Raw genomic sequence first — 21180 nt, 5'->3', positions numbered from 1 at the left:
TGAGTAAAAATGCATAAGGATCTGGCTGCATCTTTTTTCATTTTGAAGTATTTTATTTAAGAAATACAGTGTAACAATTATATAACTACAAAAACATTAACACACGTAGGCTGTTTTACATTATTCATCACAGATTCTATTAATATTTTAGAATTGTTGTTCCTGAACATACACTTGTTGTACATATTTTAAGCTGTGTTACAGCCACAAAATAATCACTTATGAATTACTAGCCTTGCTGGTTATTACACCCTTCCAATGGATCTAGCTGCATCTTGAACTTTCTTTACTAGTCAGATATAGCGGACATATGAGAGCCTTGGTTCAATGGTATCTTCTGTTAAAAGGTCTCAAGATGTAGGGCTGATAACATCCCAATCCTGCTATGAAAGACTGTTAGCAGGCTGGATTGACAGTACAGGTTTAAACAAATCCCTTGGTCTGTGGAGAAGGCTGGTCTACAGTTTATTTTTTAAAATGCTATTAAGGGTACAATCCTATGCATGTTTAGACAAAAAAAAAGACCTACAACTCCCAGCATTCCTCAGAATTCTGGGGAATGCTGGGAGTTGTAGAACATTTTTCTGTCTATACATGCATAGACATATGCATGTATATGACATGTATTGTGCCATAAGACACTGACCTTGGACACTGATGCTTGTGTTCCTACTCCTATTGGAAGATGCCTGCTGTTGTCGGAGGTTAGTAGTAGGACAAGCTTTGATATGCTTCTAGATTGGCTGCCTGACCACAGTAGGATTTTATTTAATTATTTAAACCCCTCATAAAATAGTTTCTCTAGATGTCGTACAGTACAATTTAAAATATAATATAAAATACAATTAAATCACAATTAAAACAATAAAACATTATAAAGCCAATAACCATACCATCACAGAATAAAATATAGTATGGATGCAAAGCTAAAACAGCCACCAAATATAAGAGTTAAAATATCACCACAGGGATTAAAATCTTAAACACAGGCAGAGCAATCCTATAGTCCCTGGGAGAGTGCCCCAGGGAATGTGGGATATGTCAGAGTTTCCCTCCCGAAGCTGTAGACACTACTACAATTTCGGGAGCGGGGCCCTGTGTTCTGATCCGTTCCCTTGCTTCCTTGTAGCAGCAGCAGCTGAAAGAACCATGAGTGGTCAGGGAAGGGAGGAGAGGCTGGGATCCTATGGCTTAAGCCCCGCCCCTGCCAGTGCAGCTCCTCTAGATGGACTCAGAAGCCTGTCTACAGGAAAAAATTGCAGAGGAGGATGGAGGGGCGAAAATTGCTTCAGTTGTTCCTCCCACCACGCTGGCAGCAGCCCAGCAGGTCATAGGATCCTTAGAAACCTCAAAGATTAGAGGCTTCCATCTAGCAGGCAGCAATCCAGTAGGACTGCATCCCAAAAGTACTAAAATACATTAAGAGCCTGGGAGAACAGAAAAGTCTTAGTCTAATGCCAAAAAAAAAAAAGCAAAGTGGGTGCCAGGCAAGCTTTCCCTGGGAAAGCATTCCAGAGCTAGGGGGCCACCACCAAAAAAAGCGCTCTCTTGTTGCTGCCTTCTGAGCCTCAGAATGTCAGGCAATCGAAGATGAGCTTTCGTGGTTGGCCTTAGGGTAGGTACATATGGGAGGAGAAGGTCTGTCCAGTACTGAGGTCCGAAATGGTGTTGAATTTTATAGATCAAGCAGCCCTCACACCTGCCCTTGCTAATAAATGACACCTTAATGAAGTTACAAAGTTACAGTCGCCTAAACAGTGGCATTCTTGGCTTCATAGACTATTTGACAATATTGGGCTGCAGTCAATTGACTGGCATGTCAACCCTGCACTGCTCCCTCTGCCAAAAAGCTTTCTCTACTGGTGATGTTCTCTGCAGAAGGAGTGCTCCTTACCTGGTGCATTACTCACAGAGTCTTCTGTGTTCCAGTGTTGCTTTCAAGGATCTGCCACCATGGGCATGTGTGTGTTTGGAACATAAGCGGGGAAAAGATGGTTTCAAGTATTATTGTTTCTGTGTAGAACCCTAGCATTAGAGAAAGCAGGTTTAGCCTAACCCCCTTAGTTACTACTTGTGAGTTTTTGACTTATTAATTTGTTCTTGAAACCACTCATACTGTCTTCTGTAACCACATCCTGTGGCAGCAGATTGTGTAACAAAACGTTTTTCTTTCCGATGTATTGCATGGCATCCACCATCCTTGTATTCTAAGAAAAGGCCAATATTTGTTATCTGCTGTCCTTTACCAAACTGTTCCTAACTTTGGGCACAATCCTTCACACAAGTTAAGCTTCTTCAATCTACTTGGTCAGTATTTTAAGACTTCTGTAATAACTATCAATTAATATACACCACAGGGCTGAACTTAGATGTGGTAGTGACAGACCTGCGTACAGGATTCTGTCTGCTCTCAACCCCCAACAATTGGGGCGGGAGGAGCAGTTTAGGGTGCAACATTGGCATAAGGTCCAAACTGAACTCTCTCCTCTTAGTCCTTGCTCTCTCCCCAAACAGCATTTTTTAACACAGTGTTGGCCTCAGTATTGGCCTCCAACTCTGTGACTAGGAGTAACCTTGCTAGGAGAAAATTGGTTGAGGGTGCAATCCTATGCATCTTTAGACAGAAAAAAGTCCTAGAACTCCCAGCATGCCCCAGCCAGCATGGCTGGCTGGGACATGCTGGGAACTGTGGGATTTTTTTCTGTCCAAACATGCATAAAATTGTGCTCTAAAGCATGTCATCCACAGCCTAATCTCAAAAGTCCTCTACCCAACGATCAGTTCAGATCATTGGCAATATCAGTCAGTCCCTTCCCCAGGCAACCCACTGGGTGGGGTGGGGTAGGAGAGGGAGGGTAAGAGAGAAAATGGGGTGGCAGAGAGGGAAGGGGTGGCCCTTCCCACAGCTGGCTTCAGTCCCATCAACTGCCAGCATGCGGCCCTGAACAGATTACTCTCAAGGGAATGTGGCCTATGACAGAAAAAAACCTTCTCTACCTGTGGCTAAAGAAATAAAAACTTTCACAGGGAAAAGTGTGGAGGTTTCTTTCTTTGCTGGCCTATGGTACACTTGAAATCCCCACCTCTTGATTTATGGGGTGGTACTGCCATATCTTATCAGAAAGTTCTGAATTGGAAAATGTTCCAGGAAAAAATTGTTTGGAAAATTTCCTGATGCTGTAAATGGATTTAGATCTGAATTAACATGTTTAGATTATGTATACTTCTAGTTTTACTTCTCCCTTCCCTCTTCACACACAACCAGATTACAAATTGTGTGTGTGTGTGTGTGTGTGTGTGAGAGAGAGAGAGAGAGAGAGCGAGTGAGCGAGAGAGAGATGTATTATTTAACATACATGTTTTCTAGCAGAGGGGAAAAAGTTTCCATTTTGAAGCTGCTCCATTTGCCTGATATTATGCCTATTTATTGTTATGTTACTAATTTTACAAAACAATGCATTTTTATAAATCTTCAGTGGAAAAATAATATCATAGAAAAGTTTCCTTCTGACGTTGGTGAATCAGGTGCAGCCCAGACATTCATCTCAAAGTTGTCCACTGCAGAATGATGAAATGATGAGAAATCCAATTATGTTTATGCAGGTATAAACCAGCTGTAAAAAATTTAAAAATAAAAGTTTAAGATTGTATACTAGTTTCTAGAATCCTTAGGAACTTTTGGAGTCTGACTACAAAATTCCAAACATGGAAGTCTAGGTAAAGAATCTCCTTTCATACAAGAAAAGCACTATTTAGACAGTAATCCTGTATATACTTATCTGACAGTAAGCCCCATTGAACCCAGTGGAACATATTTTTGAGTAAACATGTATTGGATTTCACTGCTATTTGGTGTTTATTTATATGTTAGCTATATACTAGAAACTGTAGACAGTGAACTTGGGTTAATTTGGTATATTTGGCTTGGACATAAGTGCTACGATAAAGTCAGTGGGTCATTGGTATCATTTTGCCATTGTGTTCTGCTCTGAGGATTTTTGCTTCTCATTTTAGAGTGTGAGCTTTTGTTTGTTTGTTAATTGTAGGTATTGTTATACCACCCTTCAGTTATATTCCCAGCATGGCATATAAGAACGAATAAAATGTTTAAAATGTAAATATAAAAACCTCATAATAAACGAAAAGACCATCAAATCACAAAAGCAGCATAAACAAGGATTAAAATTGTATCTGAAAAGCTTGGGGCAGGGGGACATTTTTCCTTAGCACTGAAAAGACAATAAGATAGGCACAAGATGACTCTCTCTGGGGATTCTATTCAGATTTTTTTTTCATTGGGCTTGTTCTGAAACAGTTACACAAAGATGCTTCATGGTTCATGGGTGGAGGTCATTAAAAAAGATCCTTATTGAGTTTGAATCTGCCTTTCTACTAGAAATAGTTCTCAAGCCAACAACAATAAAAAACAAGATAAAATACAAAAGTATAATTAAAATATAAAAGCAAATCGGTTAAAATACATCAATAAAATTAAGAAATAGCACCCACCAGTTAACCTACTTCAGCAAACAATTCAGCTTAATAAATAAAGAATAAAATGTCTTTGCTTCCTGGCCTCTCTTGGCAGGGAGTTCCAGATCCTGGGAGCAGCCACTGAGAAGGCCCTCTCTTGAATTCCTGCCAAATGTGCCTCTGATGGTGGTGGGACAGAGAGAAGGGCCACCCCATAAGGTCTTAAAACCTGGGCAGGCTCACATGGGAAAATGTGGTCTTTCAAACAGCCTGGTCCCAAGTTGTGTCGGACTGTATTGGTTATAACCAGTACTTTGAATTATGCCCGGAAATGACAAATAAGCAGCAAAGCTGTTGTGACAAAGGAACCGCAAGCCCTCAAATGGCCCCAATAAATAAGCTGGCTCCAGCATTCAAAAAGTGCCCCATGTAGAACACAGTTCAGTAGTCAAAACAGGGTGTAACTTAGGCCATTCTCCGGGAATGGATGCACTTAGCCATAGCTGTGCAAATGCACTCCCAGCCACAACTGAAACCTGGGTATCCAGGAGTACACCCAAACTGCATCCAAGATAGGTTGCATCCATATTTCCTGATCTATCTTTTGATTGACCAGGAGAACTTATGTTTTGTCTGGATTAAGCTTCAGTTTGTTTGCCTTCGTGCAATCCATTACTGATACTGATTTAGAACTTGAACAGATTTCTTGGATTTAGATAGAAAGGAGAGGGAGAGAGTTGGGTGTCATCAGCATACTGGTGGCACTGAAACCCAAAACTCCAGACAGCCTCTCACAGTGGTTTTATGTATATGTTAGATGGCCCTGGGGACAAGATGGCATCTTAAGGGACACCATAGGCCAATGTCCAGGGTGCTGAACAGGATTCTTCCAGCACCATCTTCTGAAATTCCCCCGGCCTCTGGAAGGACTGGAAACACCGTAAAATTAGTCGCATTGGTTCATATTTTCATCTTCGGTGGGAATGTTCAACACTGGGAGTTTTGGAACATGGTTGCTGATTACTGTCAGGAATTTCTTCATGTTAGACCACTGGTAACTCCCAAAGCAATGCTGCTTCATCTTTTTGAACCTAATGATCCTGGATTCCTGCATAAAGACCTCCCCAAGCAATTGTATACAGCTGCAAAGTTACGTATAGCATGTAACTGGAAGTCCCCAAAGCAACCAACTGAACAGTAGTAGATTAATAAAATTTGGGAGACTATGATTATGTATAAACTTATTCAGCAAGTGCAGTGAGCAAGGAATCCTAACTTGAAGAATGATATCATGGCACCATGGTTTCCATTCATTTCCTATGTTGAGGCACTTCAAACTTTTGATGAAGTTCCAACAAAGTACAGTTGCCTGCATTTTTTTCTGATTAATATACACAAACACAAAATGACATACACTTACGCACACTCCTTTTATACGTTACAGAACTTGTATTTTTACTTTCATTCATTATTGAGCTCCCACTTAGGTAGTTTTATTTTAGATGTTCCATAAGCATGTCTCTTATAGACAAAGCTTTATAATTAGTGAATTCCTTTGTTTCTTTAGTGATTTTGATGCATTATTATGTATGTTCTTTTTGTTGCCTTTATTTTGTTAACCTTATTTCAAAATAAAATTTCAAGGAAAAAAATGGTGCTTCCAAGCTGCATCCCATCCAGGCAGTCCAGAAAGATAGCATGATTAATGAGATGGTATCGAAAGCCACAGGCAGGTCCAGCAGAACCAACAGGGACACACATCCTTGTCCGGTTCCTGGTATAGATTGTCCACCAAAGTGATGAAAGCAGTCTGTCCCATAACCAGGCCTAAAGTCAGATTATCTAGATCCATTTCAGTCTGCCTCATCCAGAAACACTGATACATTGTTTGTATAGCAATAAAACTATACCATATTGGGACATGTTCAGATGTTTCTGGCTTAAGTCAACAAAGCGCAAAGCAGTACAAATGGTCTTGGCTGTGTTATAGTATAAATCTTACACAGTCCTACTTTTCATTTAGCATAATTGTTCAATACCCGCTTTTCATCAATCATATTCACAGCTTTCGTCCATATTCCGGAGAAACAGCTTGTTCCTCATTCTCCTAATTTTTTTGAAATGGTCAGGCTTTTAACAATTAAATAGATAATATCTCTCATAAAAAGGTATTAGCCAGTGGAAAACCTCATTTTTTTCTCCTTCTATTCCTGCTAGATATTTTTGACCATCTGTCTAATTATCTTATGTAGGCTTATTTCCATCTTAATACATTTCCAGGCTATTGCAAGTATTGCTCTTAACAGGAATATAACTTGTGTGTATTGGGCTTGAGCCCTGACATATTAGGATGCTCTGGATGGCAGCCAGCTTTGCTGTTTTATTTTTTCCTGCCACAGCTGCCACATAACTTGGTGGTGCTGCCTTCTAGCCCTAGCATTGTGCAACACTGGCTGCGTTTACCCATAATGCTTATCCCTGGTTTGCACATAACAGTGGCAAATTGTGGATTTTCATAATCAACTTCCAATCGGACTGTGACATGCGAACCTGGACACTATGGGTTGTTTGAAGGTTAAACAACCCAAAGTTAACCTACAATTAGTTCTTTATTAACCCACAATTTGCCACAGTTACGTGGGAACAGGGCCTAAGTAATGGTTTATGTTTACCATAGTTTGTTGCTTTAGCCACGAGTTGTCTTGCAGACAAGCCAACAAACCATGAATTGCTTTCCCGATTTCTGGTTTGTTTCTCTCCTGTCCATTTTGCCAGTCTTCAAAGCAGTTTCATTGTCAGGCTGCTTCAGGCCTCTGTTTTGGGGCGAACAGCAGTACAAACAAGCCAGGGATAAGCTACTATTCTGAGATCAGAGGTCAGTAAGCCATGGTTTAAACAAATCAGACTTCATAAGCTAACAACAAACCATGGGTTTGTTGGTACTGTGTGACCTGGTTTGCATGTAATGGCAAACCATGGTTTAATTAACCATGGTTTGTTGAATCGTGGGTTGTCATATACAAACCCAGAACTATGGGTTAACTCTGGATTGTTAACCACAATCAACCCACAGAGAGAACCTATGATTTGTTACTGGGTTGTGAACTGTGCGTTGTTGAAATCATGGGTTGTTGTTACATATGAACCCAGAATTGTGGGTTGTTTTGCCAGGCTCAGAGACAACAGGCAAGAACAGTAAAAAAACAAAACAAAAAAAACCAGCCTCTTTTCGTGCCAATGCTGCAGTGCCACAAAAGCAGTTGGAATACAGTGAGGGAGCAGGCAAAGGAGGAGGGAAACAAATAACCCAGGGACTGATAAAACAAACCATGGTGTATGGGAATGGGCTCAGACACAACTGGATCCACACAACATGATAACCCCTACTCAAGGTTGAATATGGGTTGAGTGTAGGTTGTTGCTGAACCATGGGTTGTTGTGTTGTTTGAACCCAGTCATGAAAAATTTGTTAACCATGAAAAACCCATGAAGAGAACCTATGGTTTACTATTTTATTTATTATTACATTTTTATACTGCCCAATAGTCAAGGCTGTCTGGGCAGTTCACAATTAAAACCATAAAATACAACATCACTGTCAGGAGCACCCTAGCTGCCTCTTGCAGTCCCCACCAATAGCCAACTCAGGACACAGATGACGAGGAATTCTTTCCAAGACTTTATTCCTTTATTATTTTATGACTCTTTCAGAATACTAGTCGCTAGCGCCAAAGCAAGGAACAGCACTGGGGAAAGATAGCTGAGTAGCCTAAGCTCCAGGTAAGGCAGTTGGTCCCCATTTGAAGGAGAATCACGGGAAGACCCTGAACTTATGGGCTAGGGAGAGATCCTCCCTCTTTCCCTTGAGTCCTCGGGACTTGACCGTTGTTTGCGCGCCAAACGAGCGCTACGCCTCCTTTCCGCGCCCTCCATCTGTCGTCGCTTCCTGCGTCTGTGTCGAGTGTCCAGCAAGCCCCCCTCCAGTGGTCTCTCACTGCCAGGGTCACTATCTATCCCAGGAATGCTGGCAGGAGGAATCTCTGAGAGCTGCTGTGCTTGTGAGAGATGAGCGCGCTCCTCTCCCACAGATTGCTGTTCCTCCTCAGAATCAGAACTGCTCTGGGGCTCTATTGGCTCAGTTTCCACCCTGACAATGACAAGACACAATATAACATATGGCGTGGTTTGTTGTTGGGTTGTGAACTGTGGATTGTTTGTGGTTAACAAACTGTGGTTTCTCATCATGGCTGGGTTCAGACAACACAATAACCCATGGTTCAGCGAGACCCACATTCAATCCATGCTCATAAGAAGAGCCATGCTGGATCAGCCCAAGGGTCCATCTAGTCCAGCATTCTGTTCACACCGGCCAACCAACTGTCGGCCGGGACCATTCAAGCAGGGCATGAGCACAACAGCACCCTCCCACCCATGTTCCCCAGCAACTGGTGTTTTGTAGGCTCACTGCCTCCAGTACCAAAGTAGCACATAGCCATCAGGACTAGTAGCCATTGATAGTGTTTCTCCAGGAATTTGTCCAACCTGCTTTTAAAGCCATCCAAATGGCTGGCTATCACCACATCCTGTGGTAGCAAATTCCATAGTTTAACTATGCGCTGTGTGAAGAACTGCTTCCTTTTATCTGTCCTGAATCTTCCACCAATCAGCTTCATTGGATGACCCTGGGTTCTAGTATTTTGAGGGGGGGGGGAAAGTCTCCCTATCCACATTCTCCACACCATGCATCATTTTGTAGGCCTCTATCATGTCTCCCCTTACCTTCCCTTTTTCCAAGCTAAACAATCCCAGCTGTTGTAACCTTCTGTCATAGGGGAGATACTCTAGCTCCTTAATAATTTCAGTTGCCCCTTTCTGCACTTTTCCCAGCTCTACAATATCTTTTCTTAGGTGTGTTGACCAGAACTGGACACAGTATTCCAAGTGTGGTCGCACTGTAGATTTGTATAGGGACAGTACGATATTGGCAGTTTTATTCTCAATTCCCTGTCTAATTATGCCTAACATGGAGTTTGCCTTTTTTACAGCGGCTGCACACTGGGTTGACATCTTCATTGAGCTGTCTACCACAACCCCAAGATCTCTGTCTTGGTAGGTCACAGCTAGCTCAAATCCCATCAGGCTATACTTGAAGTTGGGATTTTTTGCCCCAATGGGCATCAATTTACATTTGCTTACACTGAACCACATTTGCCATTTAGATGCCCATTCTCCCAGTTTGGAGATATCTTTCTGGAGCTCTTCACAATCCCTTTTTGTTTTAACCATTCTAAATAATTTGATGTCATCGGCAAACTTGGCCACTTCAAGTCAAGAGCCCTTCCCTCTCCTTCCTTATAGAGTTTATATCCAGAGATGACTGTATCCCACTGGTTCTCTCTGCTCCACCAGGTTTCTGTAATGTCTACCACATCCAAGTTTTCCTTTAAAATCAAGCACTCTGGTTCTCCCATTTTGGCTCGAAGGCTTCTAGCATTTGCATAAAAACACCTATACATGGTATTCCTCCCGAGATGCCTCTGGTGTGTGCATCTTTTGCTATGGGACATTGGCCCCTTTAACTGGCTGTTATGTTCTACCATGTCCTCCTGGCCTATTTCCTCCCCTTCTACATTTGGGCAATCAGAAACGTTTTCATCTTCATCCCTTTGGGATGATTGGACCCGAAGTGGATGCTTCCCAGCTCCTGTCGGCTTTCTCCCCATGCTCAAACGTGAGCGTGGGTTATCGTGTTGTGCGAACCAACACAAGGCAGACTTCAACAGACCACGCCATGGCGTAGTATTTTGTGCGAACCAGCTCACCTTTTCCACTTCAGTTTGGACTCTTGGGGAGGGGGGACATGAGTCTGGGAGCTAGCGGTGGCAGAACCATAGAACAGTGGCAACAGAAGAAACTCAAATGCTGATTGCCCGGCACCTCAGAGCTTTTACAGAGATAAAGCATAGCAACATGGGAAGCTGTCTTACACCAAGTCCGGCCATTGGTTCATCTAGCTCAATGTTGTGTGCTCTGGTGGTGGCTGTCCAAAGTCTCAGGTGGAGGTCTTTCTCTTCTGCTGCTACCTGATCCTTTTGTAACTGGACTTCCTGGGGTTTGAATCTGGAACTGCCTGCATGTAAAGCATACGCTGTGCTACTAAACTGTAGCTCCTCCCTTTGAGTGCTCCGTTGCCAAGCCAAATTAATACCGTTCCTGTTCTGAATCCTGGATTAAGGATTGGCGGATTCGTAGTTCAATGAGGTTTTTGTTTGGTTTGTTGTTGTATAAGTAAAAGTTGTGATGGGGCCCTGTAATTCTTTTGGTTAGTTGTTATAAATGTAAGTTATCCACCAGGGATTGCAATTGGAGGGGAGAAGGAAAGAGAAATGTTCCCTGGTTACATCACAGAGGGAATCCAGAGAAGGCCACTTAGCGGGCCTAGTGACTCAAGCAATGCCACGGCTGCTGTTGTTGGCTCTAGATTACTGGTTCCATGGCGTGCAGAATTATTTCTAGCCTTTTTAGAGACTGCTTTGTGTGCGTTTGTATTTTTGAAGAAAACCAGCATAAATAGTCTTAAGAAATCACCATGTAAATTATGGAAGGGCTGAATGTTATGCTAAGAAATATTTGAGATGAGCACTGTTCAAGTACTGAGCCTTTGTTTTTACAAATTCAGGAGAGAAGTTTGGGAATATCACCTGTGCGTGCGCACACACACACACATGAGAGAGAGACACTCACACACATGCGCATACCCTTACGTGTACACACACACACACACACACATGTGTGTGTGTTAGTGTTTGTACTGTTTCTCCTCCCGCTTTGCTTGAGTGGCTGGAACCATAAAAAAGAGCTGTGAACGAAATACTTTGAAGGAATGTGACCTATTGAATGGGCTGAGAAATGTCAAGCAGAAGAACGATGTGCTACCACCGGAGCAGAATGTTTCTTCTGTAACCAGTGTTTGATTATTGTTTTTTTTAAAGGCGCAACGTTTGAAACATCTTAATTTTTGTGTGTGTGCCTCTTTCCCTGGAAGCCTTCTTATTAAAGCAAACAGTCAGAACAACCTGATGTGAATGTACTGTGTGTATCACAGTCTCTTTGTCTCTAGCAAACAGTACTGCACATTTTGCTTCTTGCCTGGCGAATTTCTCATTAGTCACCACTGCAATGGACAAATTTGTTATACAAGGGTAACTCCAGAGATATTCCTGGGCCACTTAACCCTCTTGTGTTGAGGGATGGGGAGAAAGCATTTCGCTAATCTGGTACTAGGATTGTATAGATCCATATAAAGTTGGAGTTTTAAAAACACCAACACTTAGTTGTATTTGACAATAACTCCAATTTAATGTAAAAATGTGGGAGTTTGTTTGTTTAGACATCCTACGGCTTTCCTCCATGCACAGTGCTCAAGCCAGCATGCATAGCTCTCCTTCCCCCTCCCATTTTACCCTCACGATAACCTTCTTAGGTAGGTTAGGTAGAGAAATAGGGACAGGCCTATGGTCTGATTATGAACATAGGAAGCTGCCTTATACCAACTCAGACCATTAGGCCATTAAGCTTATTATTATCTATGCCATGGGTAGGCAACCTGGTACTCTCCCAATGCTTTGGACTACAACTCCTATCATCCCTAACCATTGGTCATGCTGGTGGGGGTTGTAGGACAAAATATTTGGAGGACGCCAGCAAAGCCAGTGTCAAGGGTAGGCATGGTTGGGCACCTGCCAAGGGCCCACACCCCAACAGTGGCCTGCTGACAAGAACCCCTTGGAGTTGCTGCTCCTCTTCACCATGGCAACCTGCTTGTTCACCTGCCTCTTGCTCTGGCCCAGACAACGGTGGTGGTGAGAAGGAGGAGCAGGAGATGCCACTGGCTACTTCCTCACTGGCTCTCTGGAAGTGGTAGCAGTGCTGAGGAGCAATAGCAGCTGGTGACAATGCTGGTGAGAAGGTAGACTCACTGAGGGTGGGGGACCATTTAGGATGCCTTCCCCAAGGGCCCTCTAAAACCTGGAGCTGGCACTGGGTACCAGGTTGCCTACCCTTGGTTTACACTGACTGACAGTAGCTCTCAGGAGTTTCAGATAGGAGTCTTTCTCAGCCCTACCTGGAGATGCTGAGGCTTGAACCTGGGGCCTTCTGCATACAAAGCAGGGGCTCCACCACTGAGCTATGTCCCTTACTCTGTGAGTGTCATGGTTGAGAGGGATTTGAACCTGGTTCTCCCAGTCCTAACCTGACACTCTTAATGGTTACTGCTAAACCAGAACAAGATTTTTTAGAGATTATTTATAGAAGTCTGTATAGAGGTGGTTATGGTGATTGCAGTATTATTGGGGGGCGGGGGGAAGCAGGTACCAAATATAGTTAAACTGACCCCATATTCCAGAAACACAGATATCTATACATAATAACCATATATGCAATAGAACAGGTAAATCGTATCACTCAAATAACATGTCAGCACTTCCATATTGAATAAATGGCATACGTTAGGAACGTACAGGGAGTCCACACTGTGTGTGTGTTGTTCTTATGTCCCTCCCTAGGGCACAGAGGAAATTTCCCTCTCTTTTTGATTCGAAGATAGGGATGGTATATTGCAATTGGTGATTCTAGTCCTCCAAAAGCTTGGTTGCAAGTTTTTATATCTTTCCCATCCAAAATGTCCTGGAGGTGTGAACAAGCTAACACTTCGCTGAAAACCAGGATGCGCAGTATTTCATATTTCCAGTTCATTTTAGTTGGAGCTTAACTGACTCCAGTTGTCATCTTAAATTATTTATATAGGAACGGTTGTGGGGAGTCTGATGCAACAATATAGAACAATTCACCATCCCCCAAGGAGAACACAGTCTGAGGGAGTGCTCGGTGGTGGTGGTGAATTACCTATATTCTGGCCCCAAAGGGATACATATAACAATCCTCCCCCCAAATACTTAGAGGAGTCCTTGGAGGATATATACATAGTCTACTTATCTGTTCTTAACATGCTATAGCAGGGTCCCCAATGCAGTGCTCACAGGCACCTCCAATGGCACCTGCACACGTCTACACACCCTGCCCCTTCAAAAAAAGTTTTTAAAATAAAAAATTGAAAAATCTTAGGGCGCTGATCAACTGCGCAGTAGGCAGGAAGAGATAGCAAGGCAAAGGGATAGAGATGGGGGGAAACAAAGGTAAAGAGGTGTCGGGGAGAGAAATAGTGAGGGTAGCAGCTGGAAGTGGAGAGAAACAGCAAGATGAAGGGGTGAGTGGGAGAGAAAGGGCAAGGCTAGGGATGGGGAAGGGGAAGGGAGAGAAGGAGCAAGGAAAGGGGTTGGGGGAGAGAAATAGTGAGGCCAGAGGCTGGGCATGGAGAGAGAGAGAGAGCCAAAGGGAATGGTCTGTGTGGACAGAAGAAGATTGGGCAGGACAGGAACCAATTCTTTCCATTTTTTGTATTTATTGTAATTATTTATTTATTTATTTATTTATTTTTATTCATTTCATTTCTATATTGCCCAATAGCTGAAGCTCTCTTTTATTTTATTTAAAACATTTCAATCCTGTATATCATTATCTCAGGGCAGCATACAGATAAAATCAATTTTAAAAGTATAAAACAATGAATAATTTAAACACCTAAAACATATTAAACTATTAAACAAGCTAAACCCAATTAAAATCTAAAACAATAAAACAGTTAAAACAATGTGCTAGGGAATGCATTTAGCCCTCAAAGGCTTTGATAAAAAGCCACGTTTTTACTTGATGCCAAAATGAGACCAATGTCTGCCCCAATCGGGCCTCCAAGGAGAGGGCATTCCACAACCAGGGTGCCACAGCAGAGAAGACCCTCTCCCATGTCCCACCATAGTATATGTCTCATACTGGTGGGACACAGAGGAGGGCCCCTCCAACAGATCTCAGTTCTCAGGCAGGCATATATAGGGAGAGGCGCTCCCTCAAATATCGAGGTCCCAAGCCGCTTAGGGCTTTAAATGTCATCACCAAAACCTTGAATTCTGACTGGAAGCGTATTGGCAGCCAGCGCAATTCCTTTAAAACCGGTGTTATAAGGTTTTCATGAGGTGTTCCGGTCAGCCGTCTAGCTGCTGCGTTTTTCACTAGCTGCAATTTCTGAGTTGTCTTCAAGGGCAGCCCCATGTAAAGTGTATTGCAGTAGTCTAATCGGGAAGTTACCAGCACGTGTACTACTGTGGCTAGGTTATCGCTGTCCAGGAAAGGCCGTAGCTGGCGGATCAGCTGAAGCTGGCCCCAGGTACTCCAGGCCACGGAGTCCACCTGGGGCTCCAGTGACAGGGATGGATCTAGAAGTACTTCCAAGCTACACACCTGCTCCTTCAGAGGGAGTGCAACCCCGTCCAGGACAGGTCACTTACCCAATTCCCAGACCCGGGAACCACCAATCCACAGAGCTTTCGTCTTGTCAGGATTTAGCTTCAGATTATTGGCCCTCATCCAGCCCATTATAGTCTCCAGGCACTGGTCCAGCACCTTCACTGCCTCAGGCGACTCCAATGACACGTAGAAATAGAGCTGAGTATCATCAGCGTACTGGTGACACGCCACCCCCAAACTCCTAATGACCTCTCCCAACAGCTTCATATAGATGTTGAACAGCATGGGCGATAGAATAGAACCCTGTGGCACCCCACAGCTTAAAAGCCATGGGGTAGAACAGGAATCCCCCAATACCACTCTCTGGAATCAGCCCAGCAGGTAGGAGCAGAACCACTGTCGCACAGGGCCCCCAGCTCCCATCCTGCAGAGCCTATCCAGAAAGACACCATGATCAATTGTGTCAAAAGCCGCTGAGAGATCCAGGAAGATCAGCAGGGTAGCACGCCCCCCGTCTCTCACCCGGAGGAGGTCGTCAGTCAAGGCCGTTTCAGTGCTGTACCCTGGCCTGAAACCAGACTGAAATGGGTCCAGATAATCAGTTTCCTCCAAGAATGTCTGAAGCTGCCCAGCCACCACACGCTCAGGTACCTTGCCCCAAAAGGGGGTATTGTCAATGGGGCGATAGCTCTCACACACCGCTGGGTCCAGGGGGGGCCTCTTCAGGGGAGGGCGCACTACAGCCTCTCTCAAGGCGGCAGGAACCACCCCCTGACAGAGCGGAGCATCTACCGCTCCCTGGACCCACCCAGCCAGTCCAGCCGTGCTTGATTGTATAAGCCAAGATGGACAAGGGGCAAGCTTACATGTGGTGGGCCGGACTGATTCAAGCGTCTTCTGCACATCATCAGGCTGCAACAACTGAAGCTGATCCCAGGAAACAAAACCAGACGGAACACCGGACACCTCCCCAGACTCTGCGATAACTGTGGCATCAAGTTCGGAGCGAATATGAGCGACTTTCTCCTTGAAGTGCCTAGCAAATTTATCACAGCAGATGACCGAGGGTTCCATTCCCAGTTTGTCTGAGCCTGAGCAAGATCCCAGCAGGCCCTTCACCACTCAGAACAATTCTGCTGGGCGACATTTCAAGGATGAAATAATAGATGTATAGTAAGATTTTTTTGCCATTCTCACTGTCGCATAATAGGCACAACGAAGAGACTTTGCTAATCGTTGATCATACTTGCTCCGAGACCTGCGCCACCTGCACTCTAGCCATCGTCCAGCCTGTTTCATTTCCTGTAGATCTGTAAACCAAGGTGAATTTCGGGCCCCACAACACCGGAGTGGGCGCTTGGGAGCGATTGCATCGATGGCCCTTCCCATCTCACCATTCCATAGTGAGACCAGAGCCTTGACCGAATTGCCAGCCCTATCAGCTGGAAAATCCCCCAGAGCATTCAGGAATCCATCAGATTCCATAAGTCTCTGGGAGCGGACCATCTTAATTGGTCCCCCACCCCTGCACGGAGGATCTGCTACTGCCAATCCAAACTTCACAAGGAAATGATCTGACCATGAAAACAGGGTTGTTGACCCGCTCCCCCAACCAGGTCATCCCTCATCCGTCCAACAGCAAAAACCAGGTCCAGGGTATGTCCTGCCACATGTGTCGGGCCAGTGATGTACTGAGACAGCCCCATGGTTATCATGGTTGCCATGAAGTCCCAAGCAGGCCCTGTCAGGATAGCCTTGGCGTGGATGTTGAAGTCCCCCAGAACTACTGTCCTAGGGTTCACTAACACCACCTCTGAGACCATCTCAGCCAGCTCAGGCAGGGAGACTGCTGGGCAGCAGGGTGAGCAGTACATCAGCATCATACCTGTTCTGTCTCTTTGGCCCAACATAAGGTACAAACCCTCAAAACTGGTGCTAGGATGGATGGGTTTCCTCGTGAGGGAGATGGAATCCTTATGGATGACAGCAACTCCTCTCCCCCAACCCTCCAATCTAGGTTGGTGCTGCACTGAGTACCCAGGTGGACAAAGCTGAGACAGATCCACTCTGCCCAGCTCATCCACCCAGGTCTCAATAATGCACAACAGGTCAGCCCCTTCTTCCACAATCAAATCATGGATAATAATTGTTTTATTATGGACTGACCTGGCATTCAAAAGCAGCACCAACAGATTAGAGGGTGGGCTAATAGGGCAACCTAGATTTTGAGGTATGATGGAAGGACCAAAAGATGGGACAGATTTCAAATATCTGTCCTGCCTTTCCCTTACCTAACACATCCAGCCCCCAACTCCATACCTCCCTCTGCCCGAGATTACTCCAGGAGAGGCACGCCGTTTCTCCCCACTCCCCTGGGATTCACCTAAGCACATGTACAACTCTAAAATGATATAAAACTAATAACAAAAGGCCAGTACAGCCAGACAACAAACCAGGCCAGTAAAAACTGTAGCATCAACCTAAAATTAAAATAGGCCTACTTCACCTTTCCCCTCAAGCACTCCACACTTCTACAATCACATCAGGCTGTCATCCAGGCTATGGCTAGCCTCTCACCCTAGCCAATTGCCCCCACCCCTCAGCTCTCACCTAAGGGATGGGTGGAATTCAGCCTTAGAATTCCCAGCTATCCCATGCTCTCACCCTGAGATAGCTCACTCACCCAAAACATGCACACGCTCATGCGCACACGCGCGCACGCATACACACGCACACACAGTTGCTTGAGAAAGGTGGTGCCCTTGTCACTCCCTGAAAGAGCGGCCCAAAGGGGCACACACACCCCATTTCCCCTCTCAGCCTCTAGGCTCACCATCTCTCCCCACTCTTGACTAGCCAGGGCCCCAACATCCTCTGTGGGAGCCATTTTGTGGTGGTGCCCACAGCAGTTTCTCAAGTTCCCAAATGTGCCCACGGGTCCAGAAAGGTTGGGGACTCCTGTGCTATACCTATAGGCATAGTCTGAAGGCACATGAGGCAGCCACCCTGCTGAAGCTAAGCAGGTTTGGGTCTGGTCAGTGCTTGGAGGGGAGAGTACCTGGGAACCACATGTAGCCACCTTGAGTTCCATGATGGAAGAAAGGTGGGATATAAATGTAATAAATAAAGTAAGCAGCTATGGGATAGTATCCAGTGCTGGCAATCTGCCCTTCTGTGAGCTTCGTTCACTTGTCCCATTCTGGAAGTGGTAGTATTGGCAAGCTTCTTATTGTGCTAGTGGTCATTCCTGCTAGTGCAGTGGTAGCACTGGATATTGCCTGTTCTCTCCTTTCTGTGTATTCATTCTTGATCACTCAAGGATGCTGTCCAAGCATCAGTTTGCAGCATTGCTCCCTCCTTTGGTTTTTCATGTTGTAAAGGAGAAATACCTATTCAGAGATGTTGCTGATGTATTTGCATGTGTTCCATCCTCCCATGATGCACTGCTTGCATGAGTAGACCTCTTGGGTGAGTTTGTTGCAGTCGATTGCCTTATCTTCTGCAAGAGCAGTCTGTAAATTGAAATAGATCTTCCTTCAATTACTGCACTGCAGGTAACCTCTCAGTTATCAGGCAGCGACCCAGAGTAGTTCTGGAGCAATATTTGTTCACAGAAATAAACTTTGCTATAGGAGTTGCTAACCGTGCTTCCCTACTGTGCTAAACAGGTTGAGATGGTCATCACAGGTGGCAGTTTGGGGGCATTATTAAAGAGTGGGCAATTACCCTTTAATTAATGGAATGTACTGTATTTTTACTGTCTGAGGCAGCTGATATTTGAACGTTTCACCTCTGGCATCAGATACATCTAGCTGTACATTGAAAAGAGAAATCTTAATACTGTCATTAGCAATTCAGTGATGGGATACTTTTTGAAAATTAATTAAAACAACAGGAAAGGGCACAGAAAACCAACTTACACTGGTGTTGCCACAGAACAGGCAGGAAGTCTCTCAGGTAACTGAATGCAGTAAATCTATACTTCTATTTAATTTTGTTTTCAGGGTGTTTTCTCGACATGCTGTTGATTAAGAGATTCTCTGCTCCGCATCTGAGGAACAGCAAGATGCCCCAGAGATTCCAAAGCAACAGACGACCCACCGCTCCTCTGGGGTCACGGATTTTGCTGGATCCGGATAATGTTTTTGATCACAACATGTGGTAAGACTAAAGTGTTTGCTACAGCATCATCCATTTGACTTTTAATGTAGATGGGGGCATTTGTGAAGATACAACACGCAATAGCACAAAGGCCAAGCACTCTGGGAACTGACAACTTACTATACCTTTGCTGTGTGGCTTTTGCTATGTGGCTTTTGCCTACAGAGCCCAGAGGCTGTAATCTCCCTAGTAGTGAAGTTTGCTTTGAAGTTCATCAGGAGATACCAGTAATAGTTCAACTCAGGTTTGATGATATTTGCATCTTTTTGTTAGTCGCCTACAGAAGAGGGACCCTGAGATGCAAATAAAAGGTGTTAAATCTATTGTTCACCAGAGAGGAGCCTTCCTGAACGTGGTGCCTTCCAGCTGATTTTGACTAACAACTTTCATCATCCTCAGCCGTGCTGGCTGGGGATGAGGGAAGTTGCAGTCCAACACAGCTAGAGGGCACCAGGTTGGGGAAGGCTGATTTAGAGAGGCAAACAACTCAGCTGTTTATCAAAATAATCCATAATCTTTATAGATTATAAAGATTAGCATTAGATATCTTGGATAACCTTTTCTAATCTGTGATGTGCGTGTATACCTGTTCCATGAGTACAATCTTTTTCAGTCTTGAAAACAGCATTGCAGACAAAATTATTGACTGGAATCCATTAGCATTTTCAAGCATTTTCAAGTACATAAAGAGAGAGCATCAGTTGACTGAAACCAGCAGTTGGTTGGATGCTAGAGAACTGATTATAAGCAATGTGAGTGGGTGCCTTTTTCACCATTGCAAAGATGGCTACAATGGCTGTTCTATTGTTTTTAGAATTTAGAGTATAAAATGGAGACCTGCGATAAAATCACTGATGGGTTTATAAGTGGCAGGGGGTTGGCTTTGTCCAGATTAGGATGGGAGTAAACACTCATTTGCTTCTTCTTATCCCATGGAAGACTGTGATGCTCTGTTTGGCTGGGGCATCTGAAGGAAGAAAGCACAAAGAACCCAGTAGAAGAGCCACTCTGTTTTCCTCTAGCAGTGAGAGACAGTGTGGCGTAGTGGTTAGAGTGTTGGTTCTAGTCCCTGCTTGGCCATGGAAGCTCACTGTGTGACTTTGGGCCAGTCAGTGCCTCTCAGCCTAACCTACTTCACAGGGTTGTTATGAGGATAAAATGGAGAGGAGGAGGAGGAGGAGGTGGTGGTGGCGGCGGCGGCGGCGGAGGAGAAGCATGTAAGCCACCTTTGGTTCCTTGCAAGAGAAAAAAAGTGGGATATAAATGTAATAAATAAATGCTGTTTATAAATAAATAAATAAATTTGCTGCAGTAGCATGGCACTCCACTGTAAGCTGGCGGGCTGCAGATATGGTGGTGGCACAGCGGCAGCAATGATGGGTAGCCCCGCAGTTGGCAGGGCACAATTTGCCATCCCTTCCAATCCACCACCCGAGACTCATGGTTCACTGTGGCCCATAGCCGGGCTGGCCCTGTCTGCAAGCAGTCAGCTCCGAGCTCTGGCAAGACCAGTCTGCCGTTTCCATGGAAGCCAGCTGGTCAGGGAAGGAGAGAGAAAGGGGGTGGCAGAATAGAGAAAGACAGGCAGAGAACAAGACATTACTCACAAGGGAATGCAGCCCTCAACACAAAGAAGTTTCTCCACCCCTGATCTACTTTGTCATGAGTTAGGAGATTGCTCCCATTTTCTAGTCAAGAGGTCACGATTTCTCTCTCAGCTTTGCAGATGGTCACCATAATGGGCACCATCACACGAGGCTTTTATCGTACACTCATGTTGGGTCACTCACAGAGGTTTGCAGGTCCTTTTCACAATGTCATCAACCTCCAGGGCACATCCAGTGGTCTTTCCTGGTTATTCCATGCTTAAAAGATCCAGAGATAATGAGGTATTTAAATATCCCGGATTCCCCCTACTGTGTACATTGCTTGTTGCACTATTAAATAGCCACTAGATGGTGATGTTTCACTGAGATCTGTGGAACTTTGAAAATTAAGAACTTCCCCTCTTACCAATCATGTAGCCTCCATCTGGGAGCCCACAGTAAACGTGGAAAGGCTCTACAACGGTAGGACTACGGGATTTTTCTTTAATGTAAAGACGCCCCATGTGGAGTAAAAGAACCGAGAGCCAGTGTGGTGTGGTGGTTAGAGTGTTGAACTGCGATTCAGGAGATCCGGGTT

At 44.5% G+C, this 21180-nt stretch overlaps 1 protein-coding gene across 5 annotated transcripts in view; it reads left to right on the top strand.

Annotated features, from left to right (window-relative positions):
- The window catches only part of METTL8 (methyltransferase 8, tRNA N3-cytidine), a 54963-nt gene that overhangs the window by 963 nt on the left and 32820 nt on the right, over nt 1-21180 (top strand). For 4 of the 5 annotated variants that reach the window (XM_084812628.1, XM_084812654.1, XM_084812664.1 and 1 more), the window contains exon 2: nt 18840-18996. In XM_084812628.1, the coding sequence (XP_084668754.1) occupies nt 18854-18996 (143 nt within the window). In that variant the 5' untranslated portion in view covers nt 18840-18853. Of the gene's footprint in view, nt 1-18839; nt 18997-19609; nt 19749-21180 lie in introns of those variants that run through there. The other variant, XM_084812644.1, reaches the window with a different exon arrangement.

Source organism: Heloderma suspectum, chromosome 1, assembly GCF_057233095.1.
Source record: "Heloderma suspectum isolate Gila_16-S chromosome 1, 16-S_ref, whole genome shotgun sequence".
NCBI classification, from domain to species: Eukaryota; Metazoa; Chordata; class Lepidosauria; order Squamata; family Helodermatidae; genus Heloderma; species Heloderma suspectum.
The sequence above is the reverse complement of the archived record's forward strand: the minus strand, read 5'-3'. Positions and strand labels throughout refer to the sequence as shown.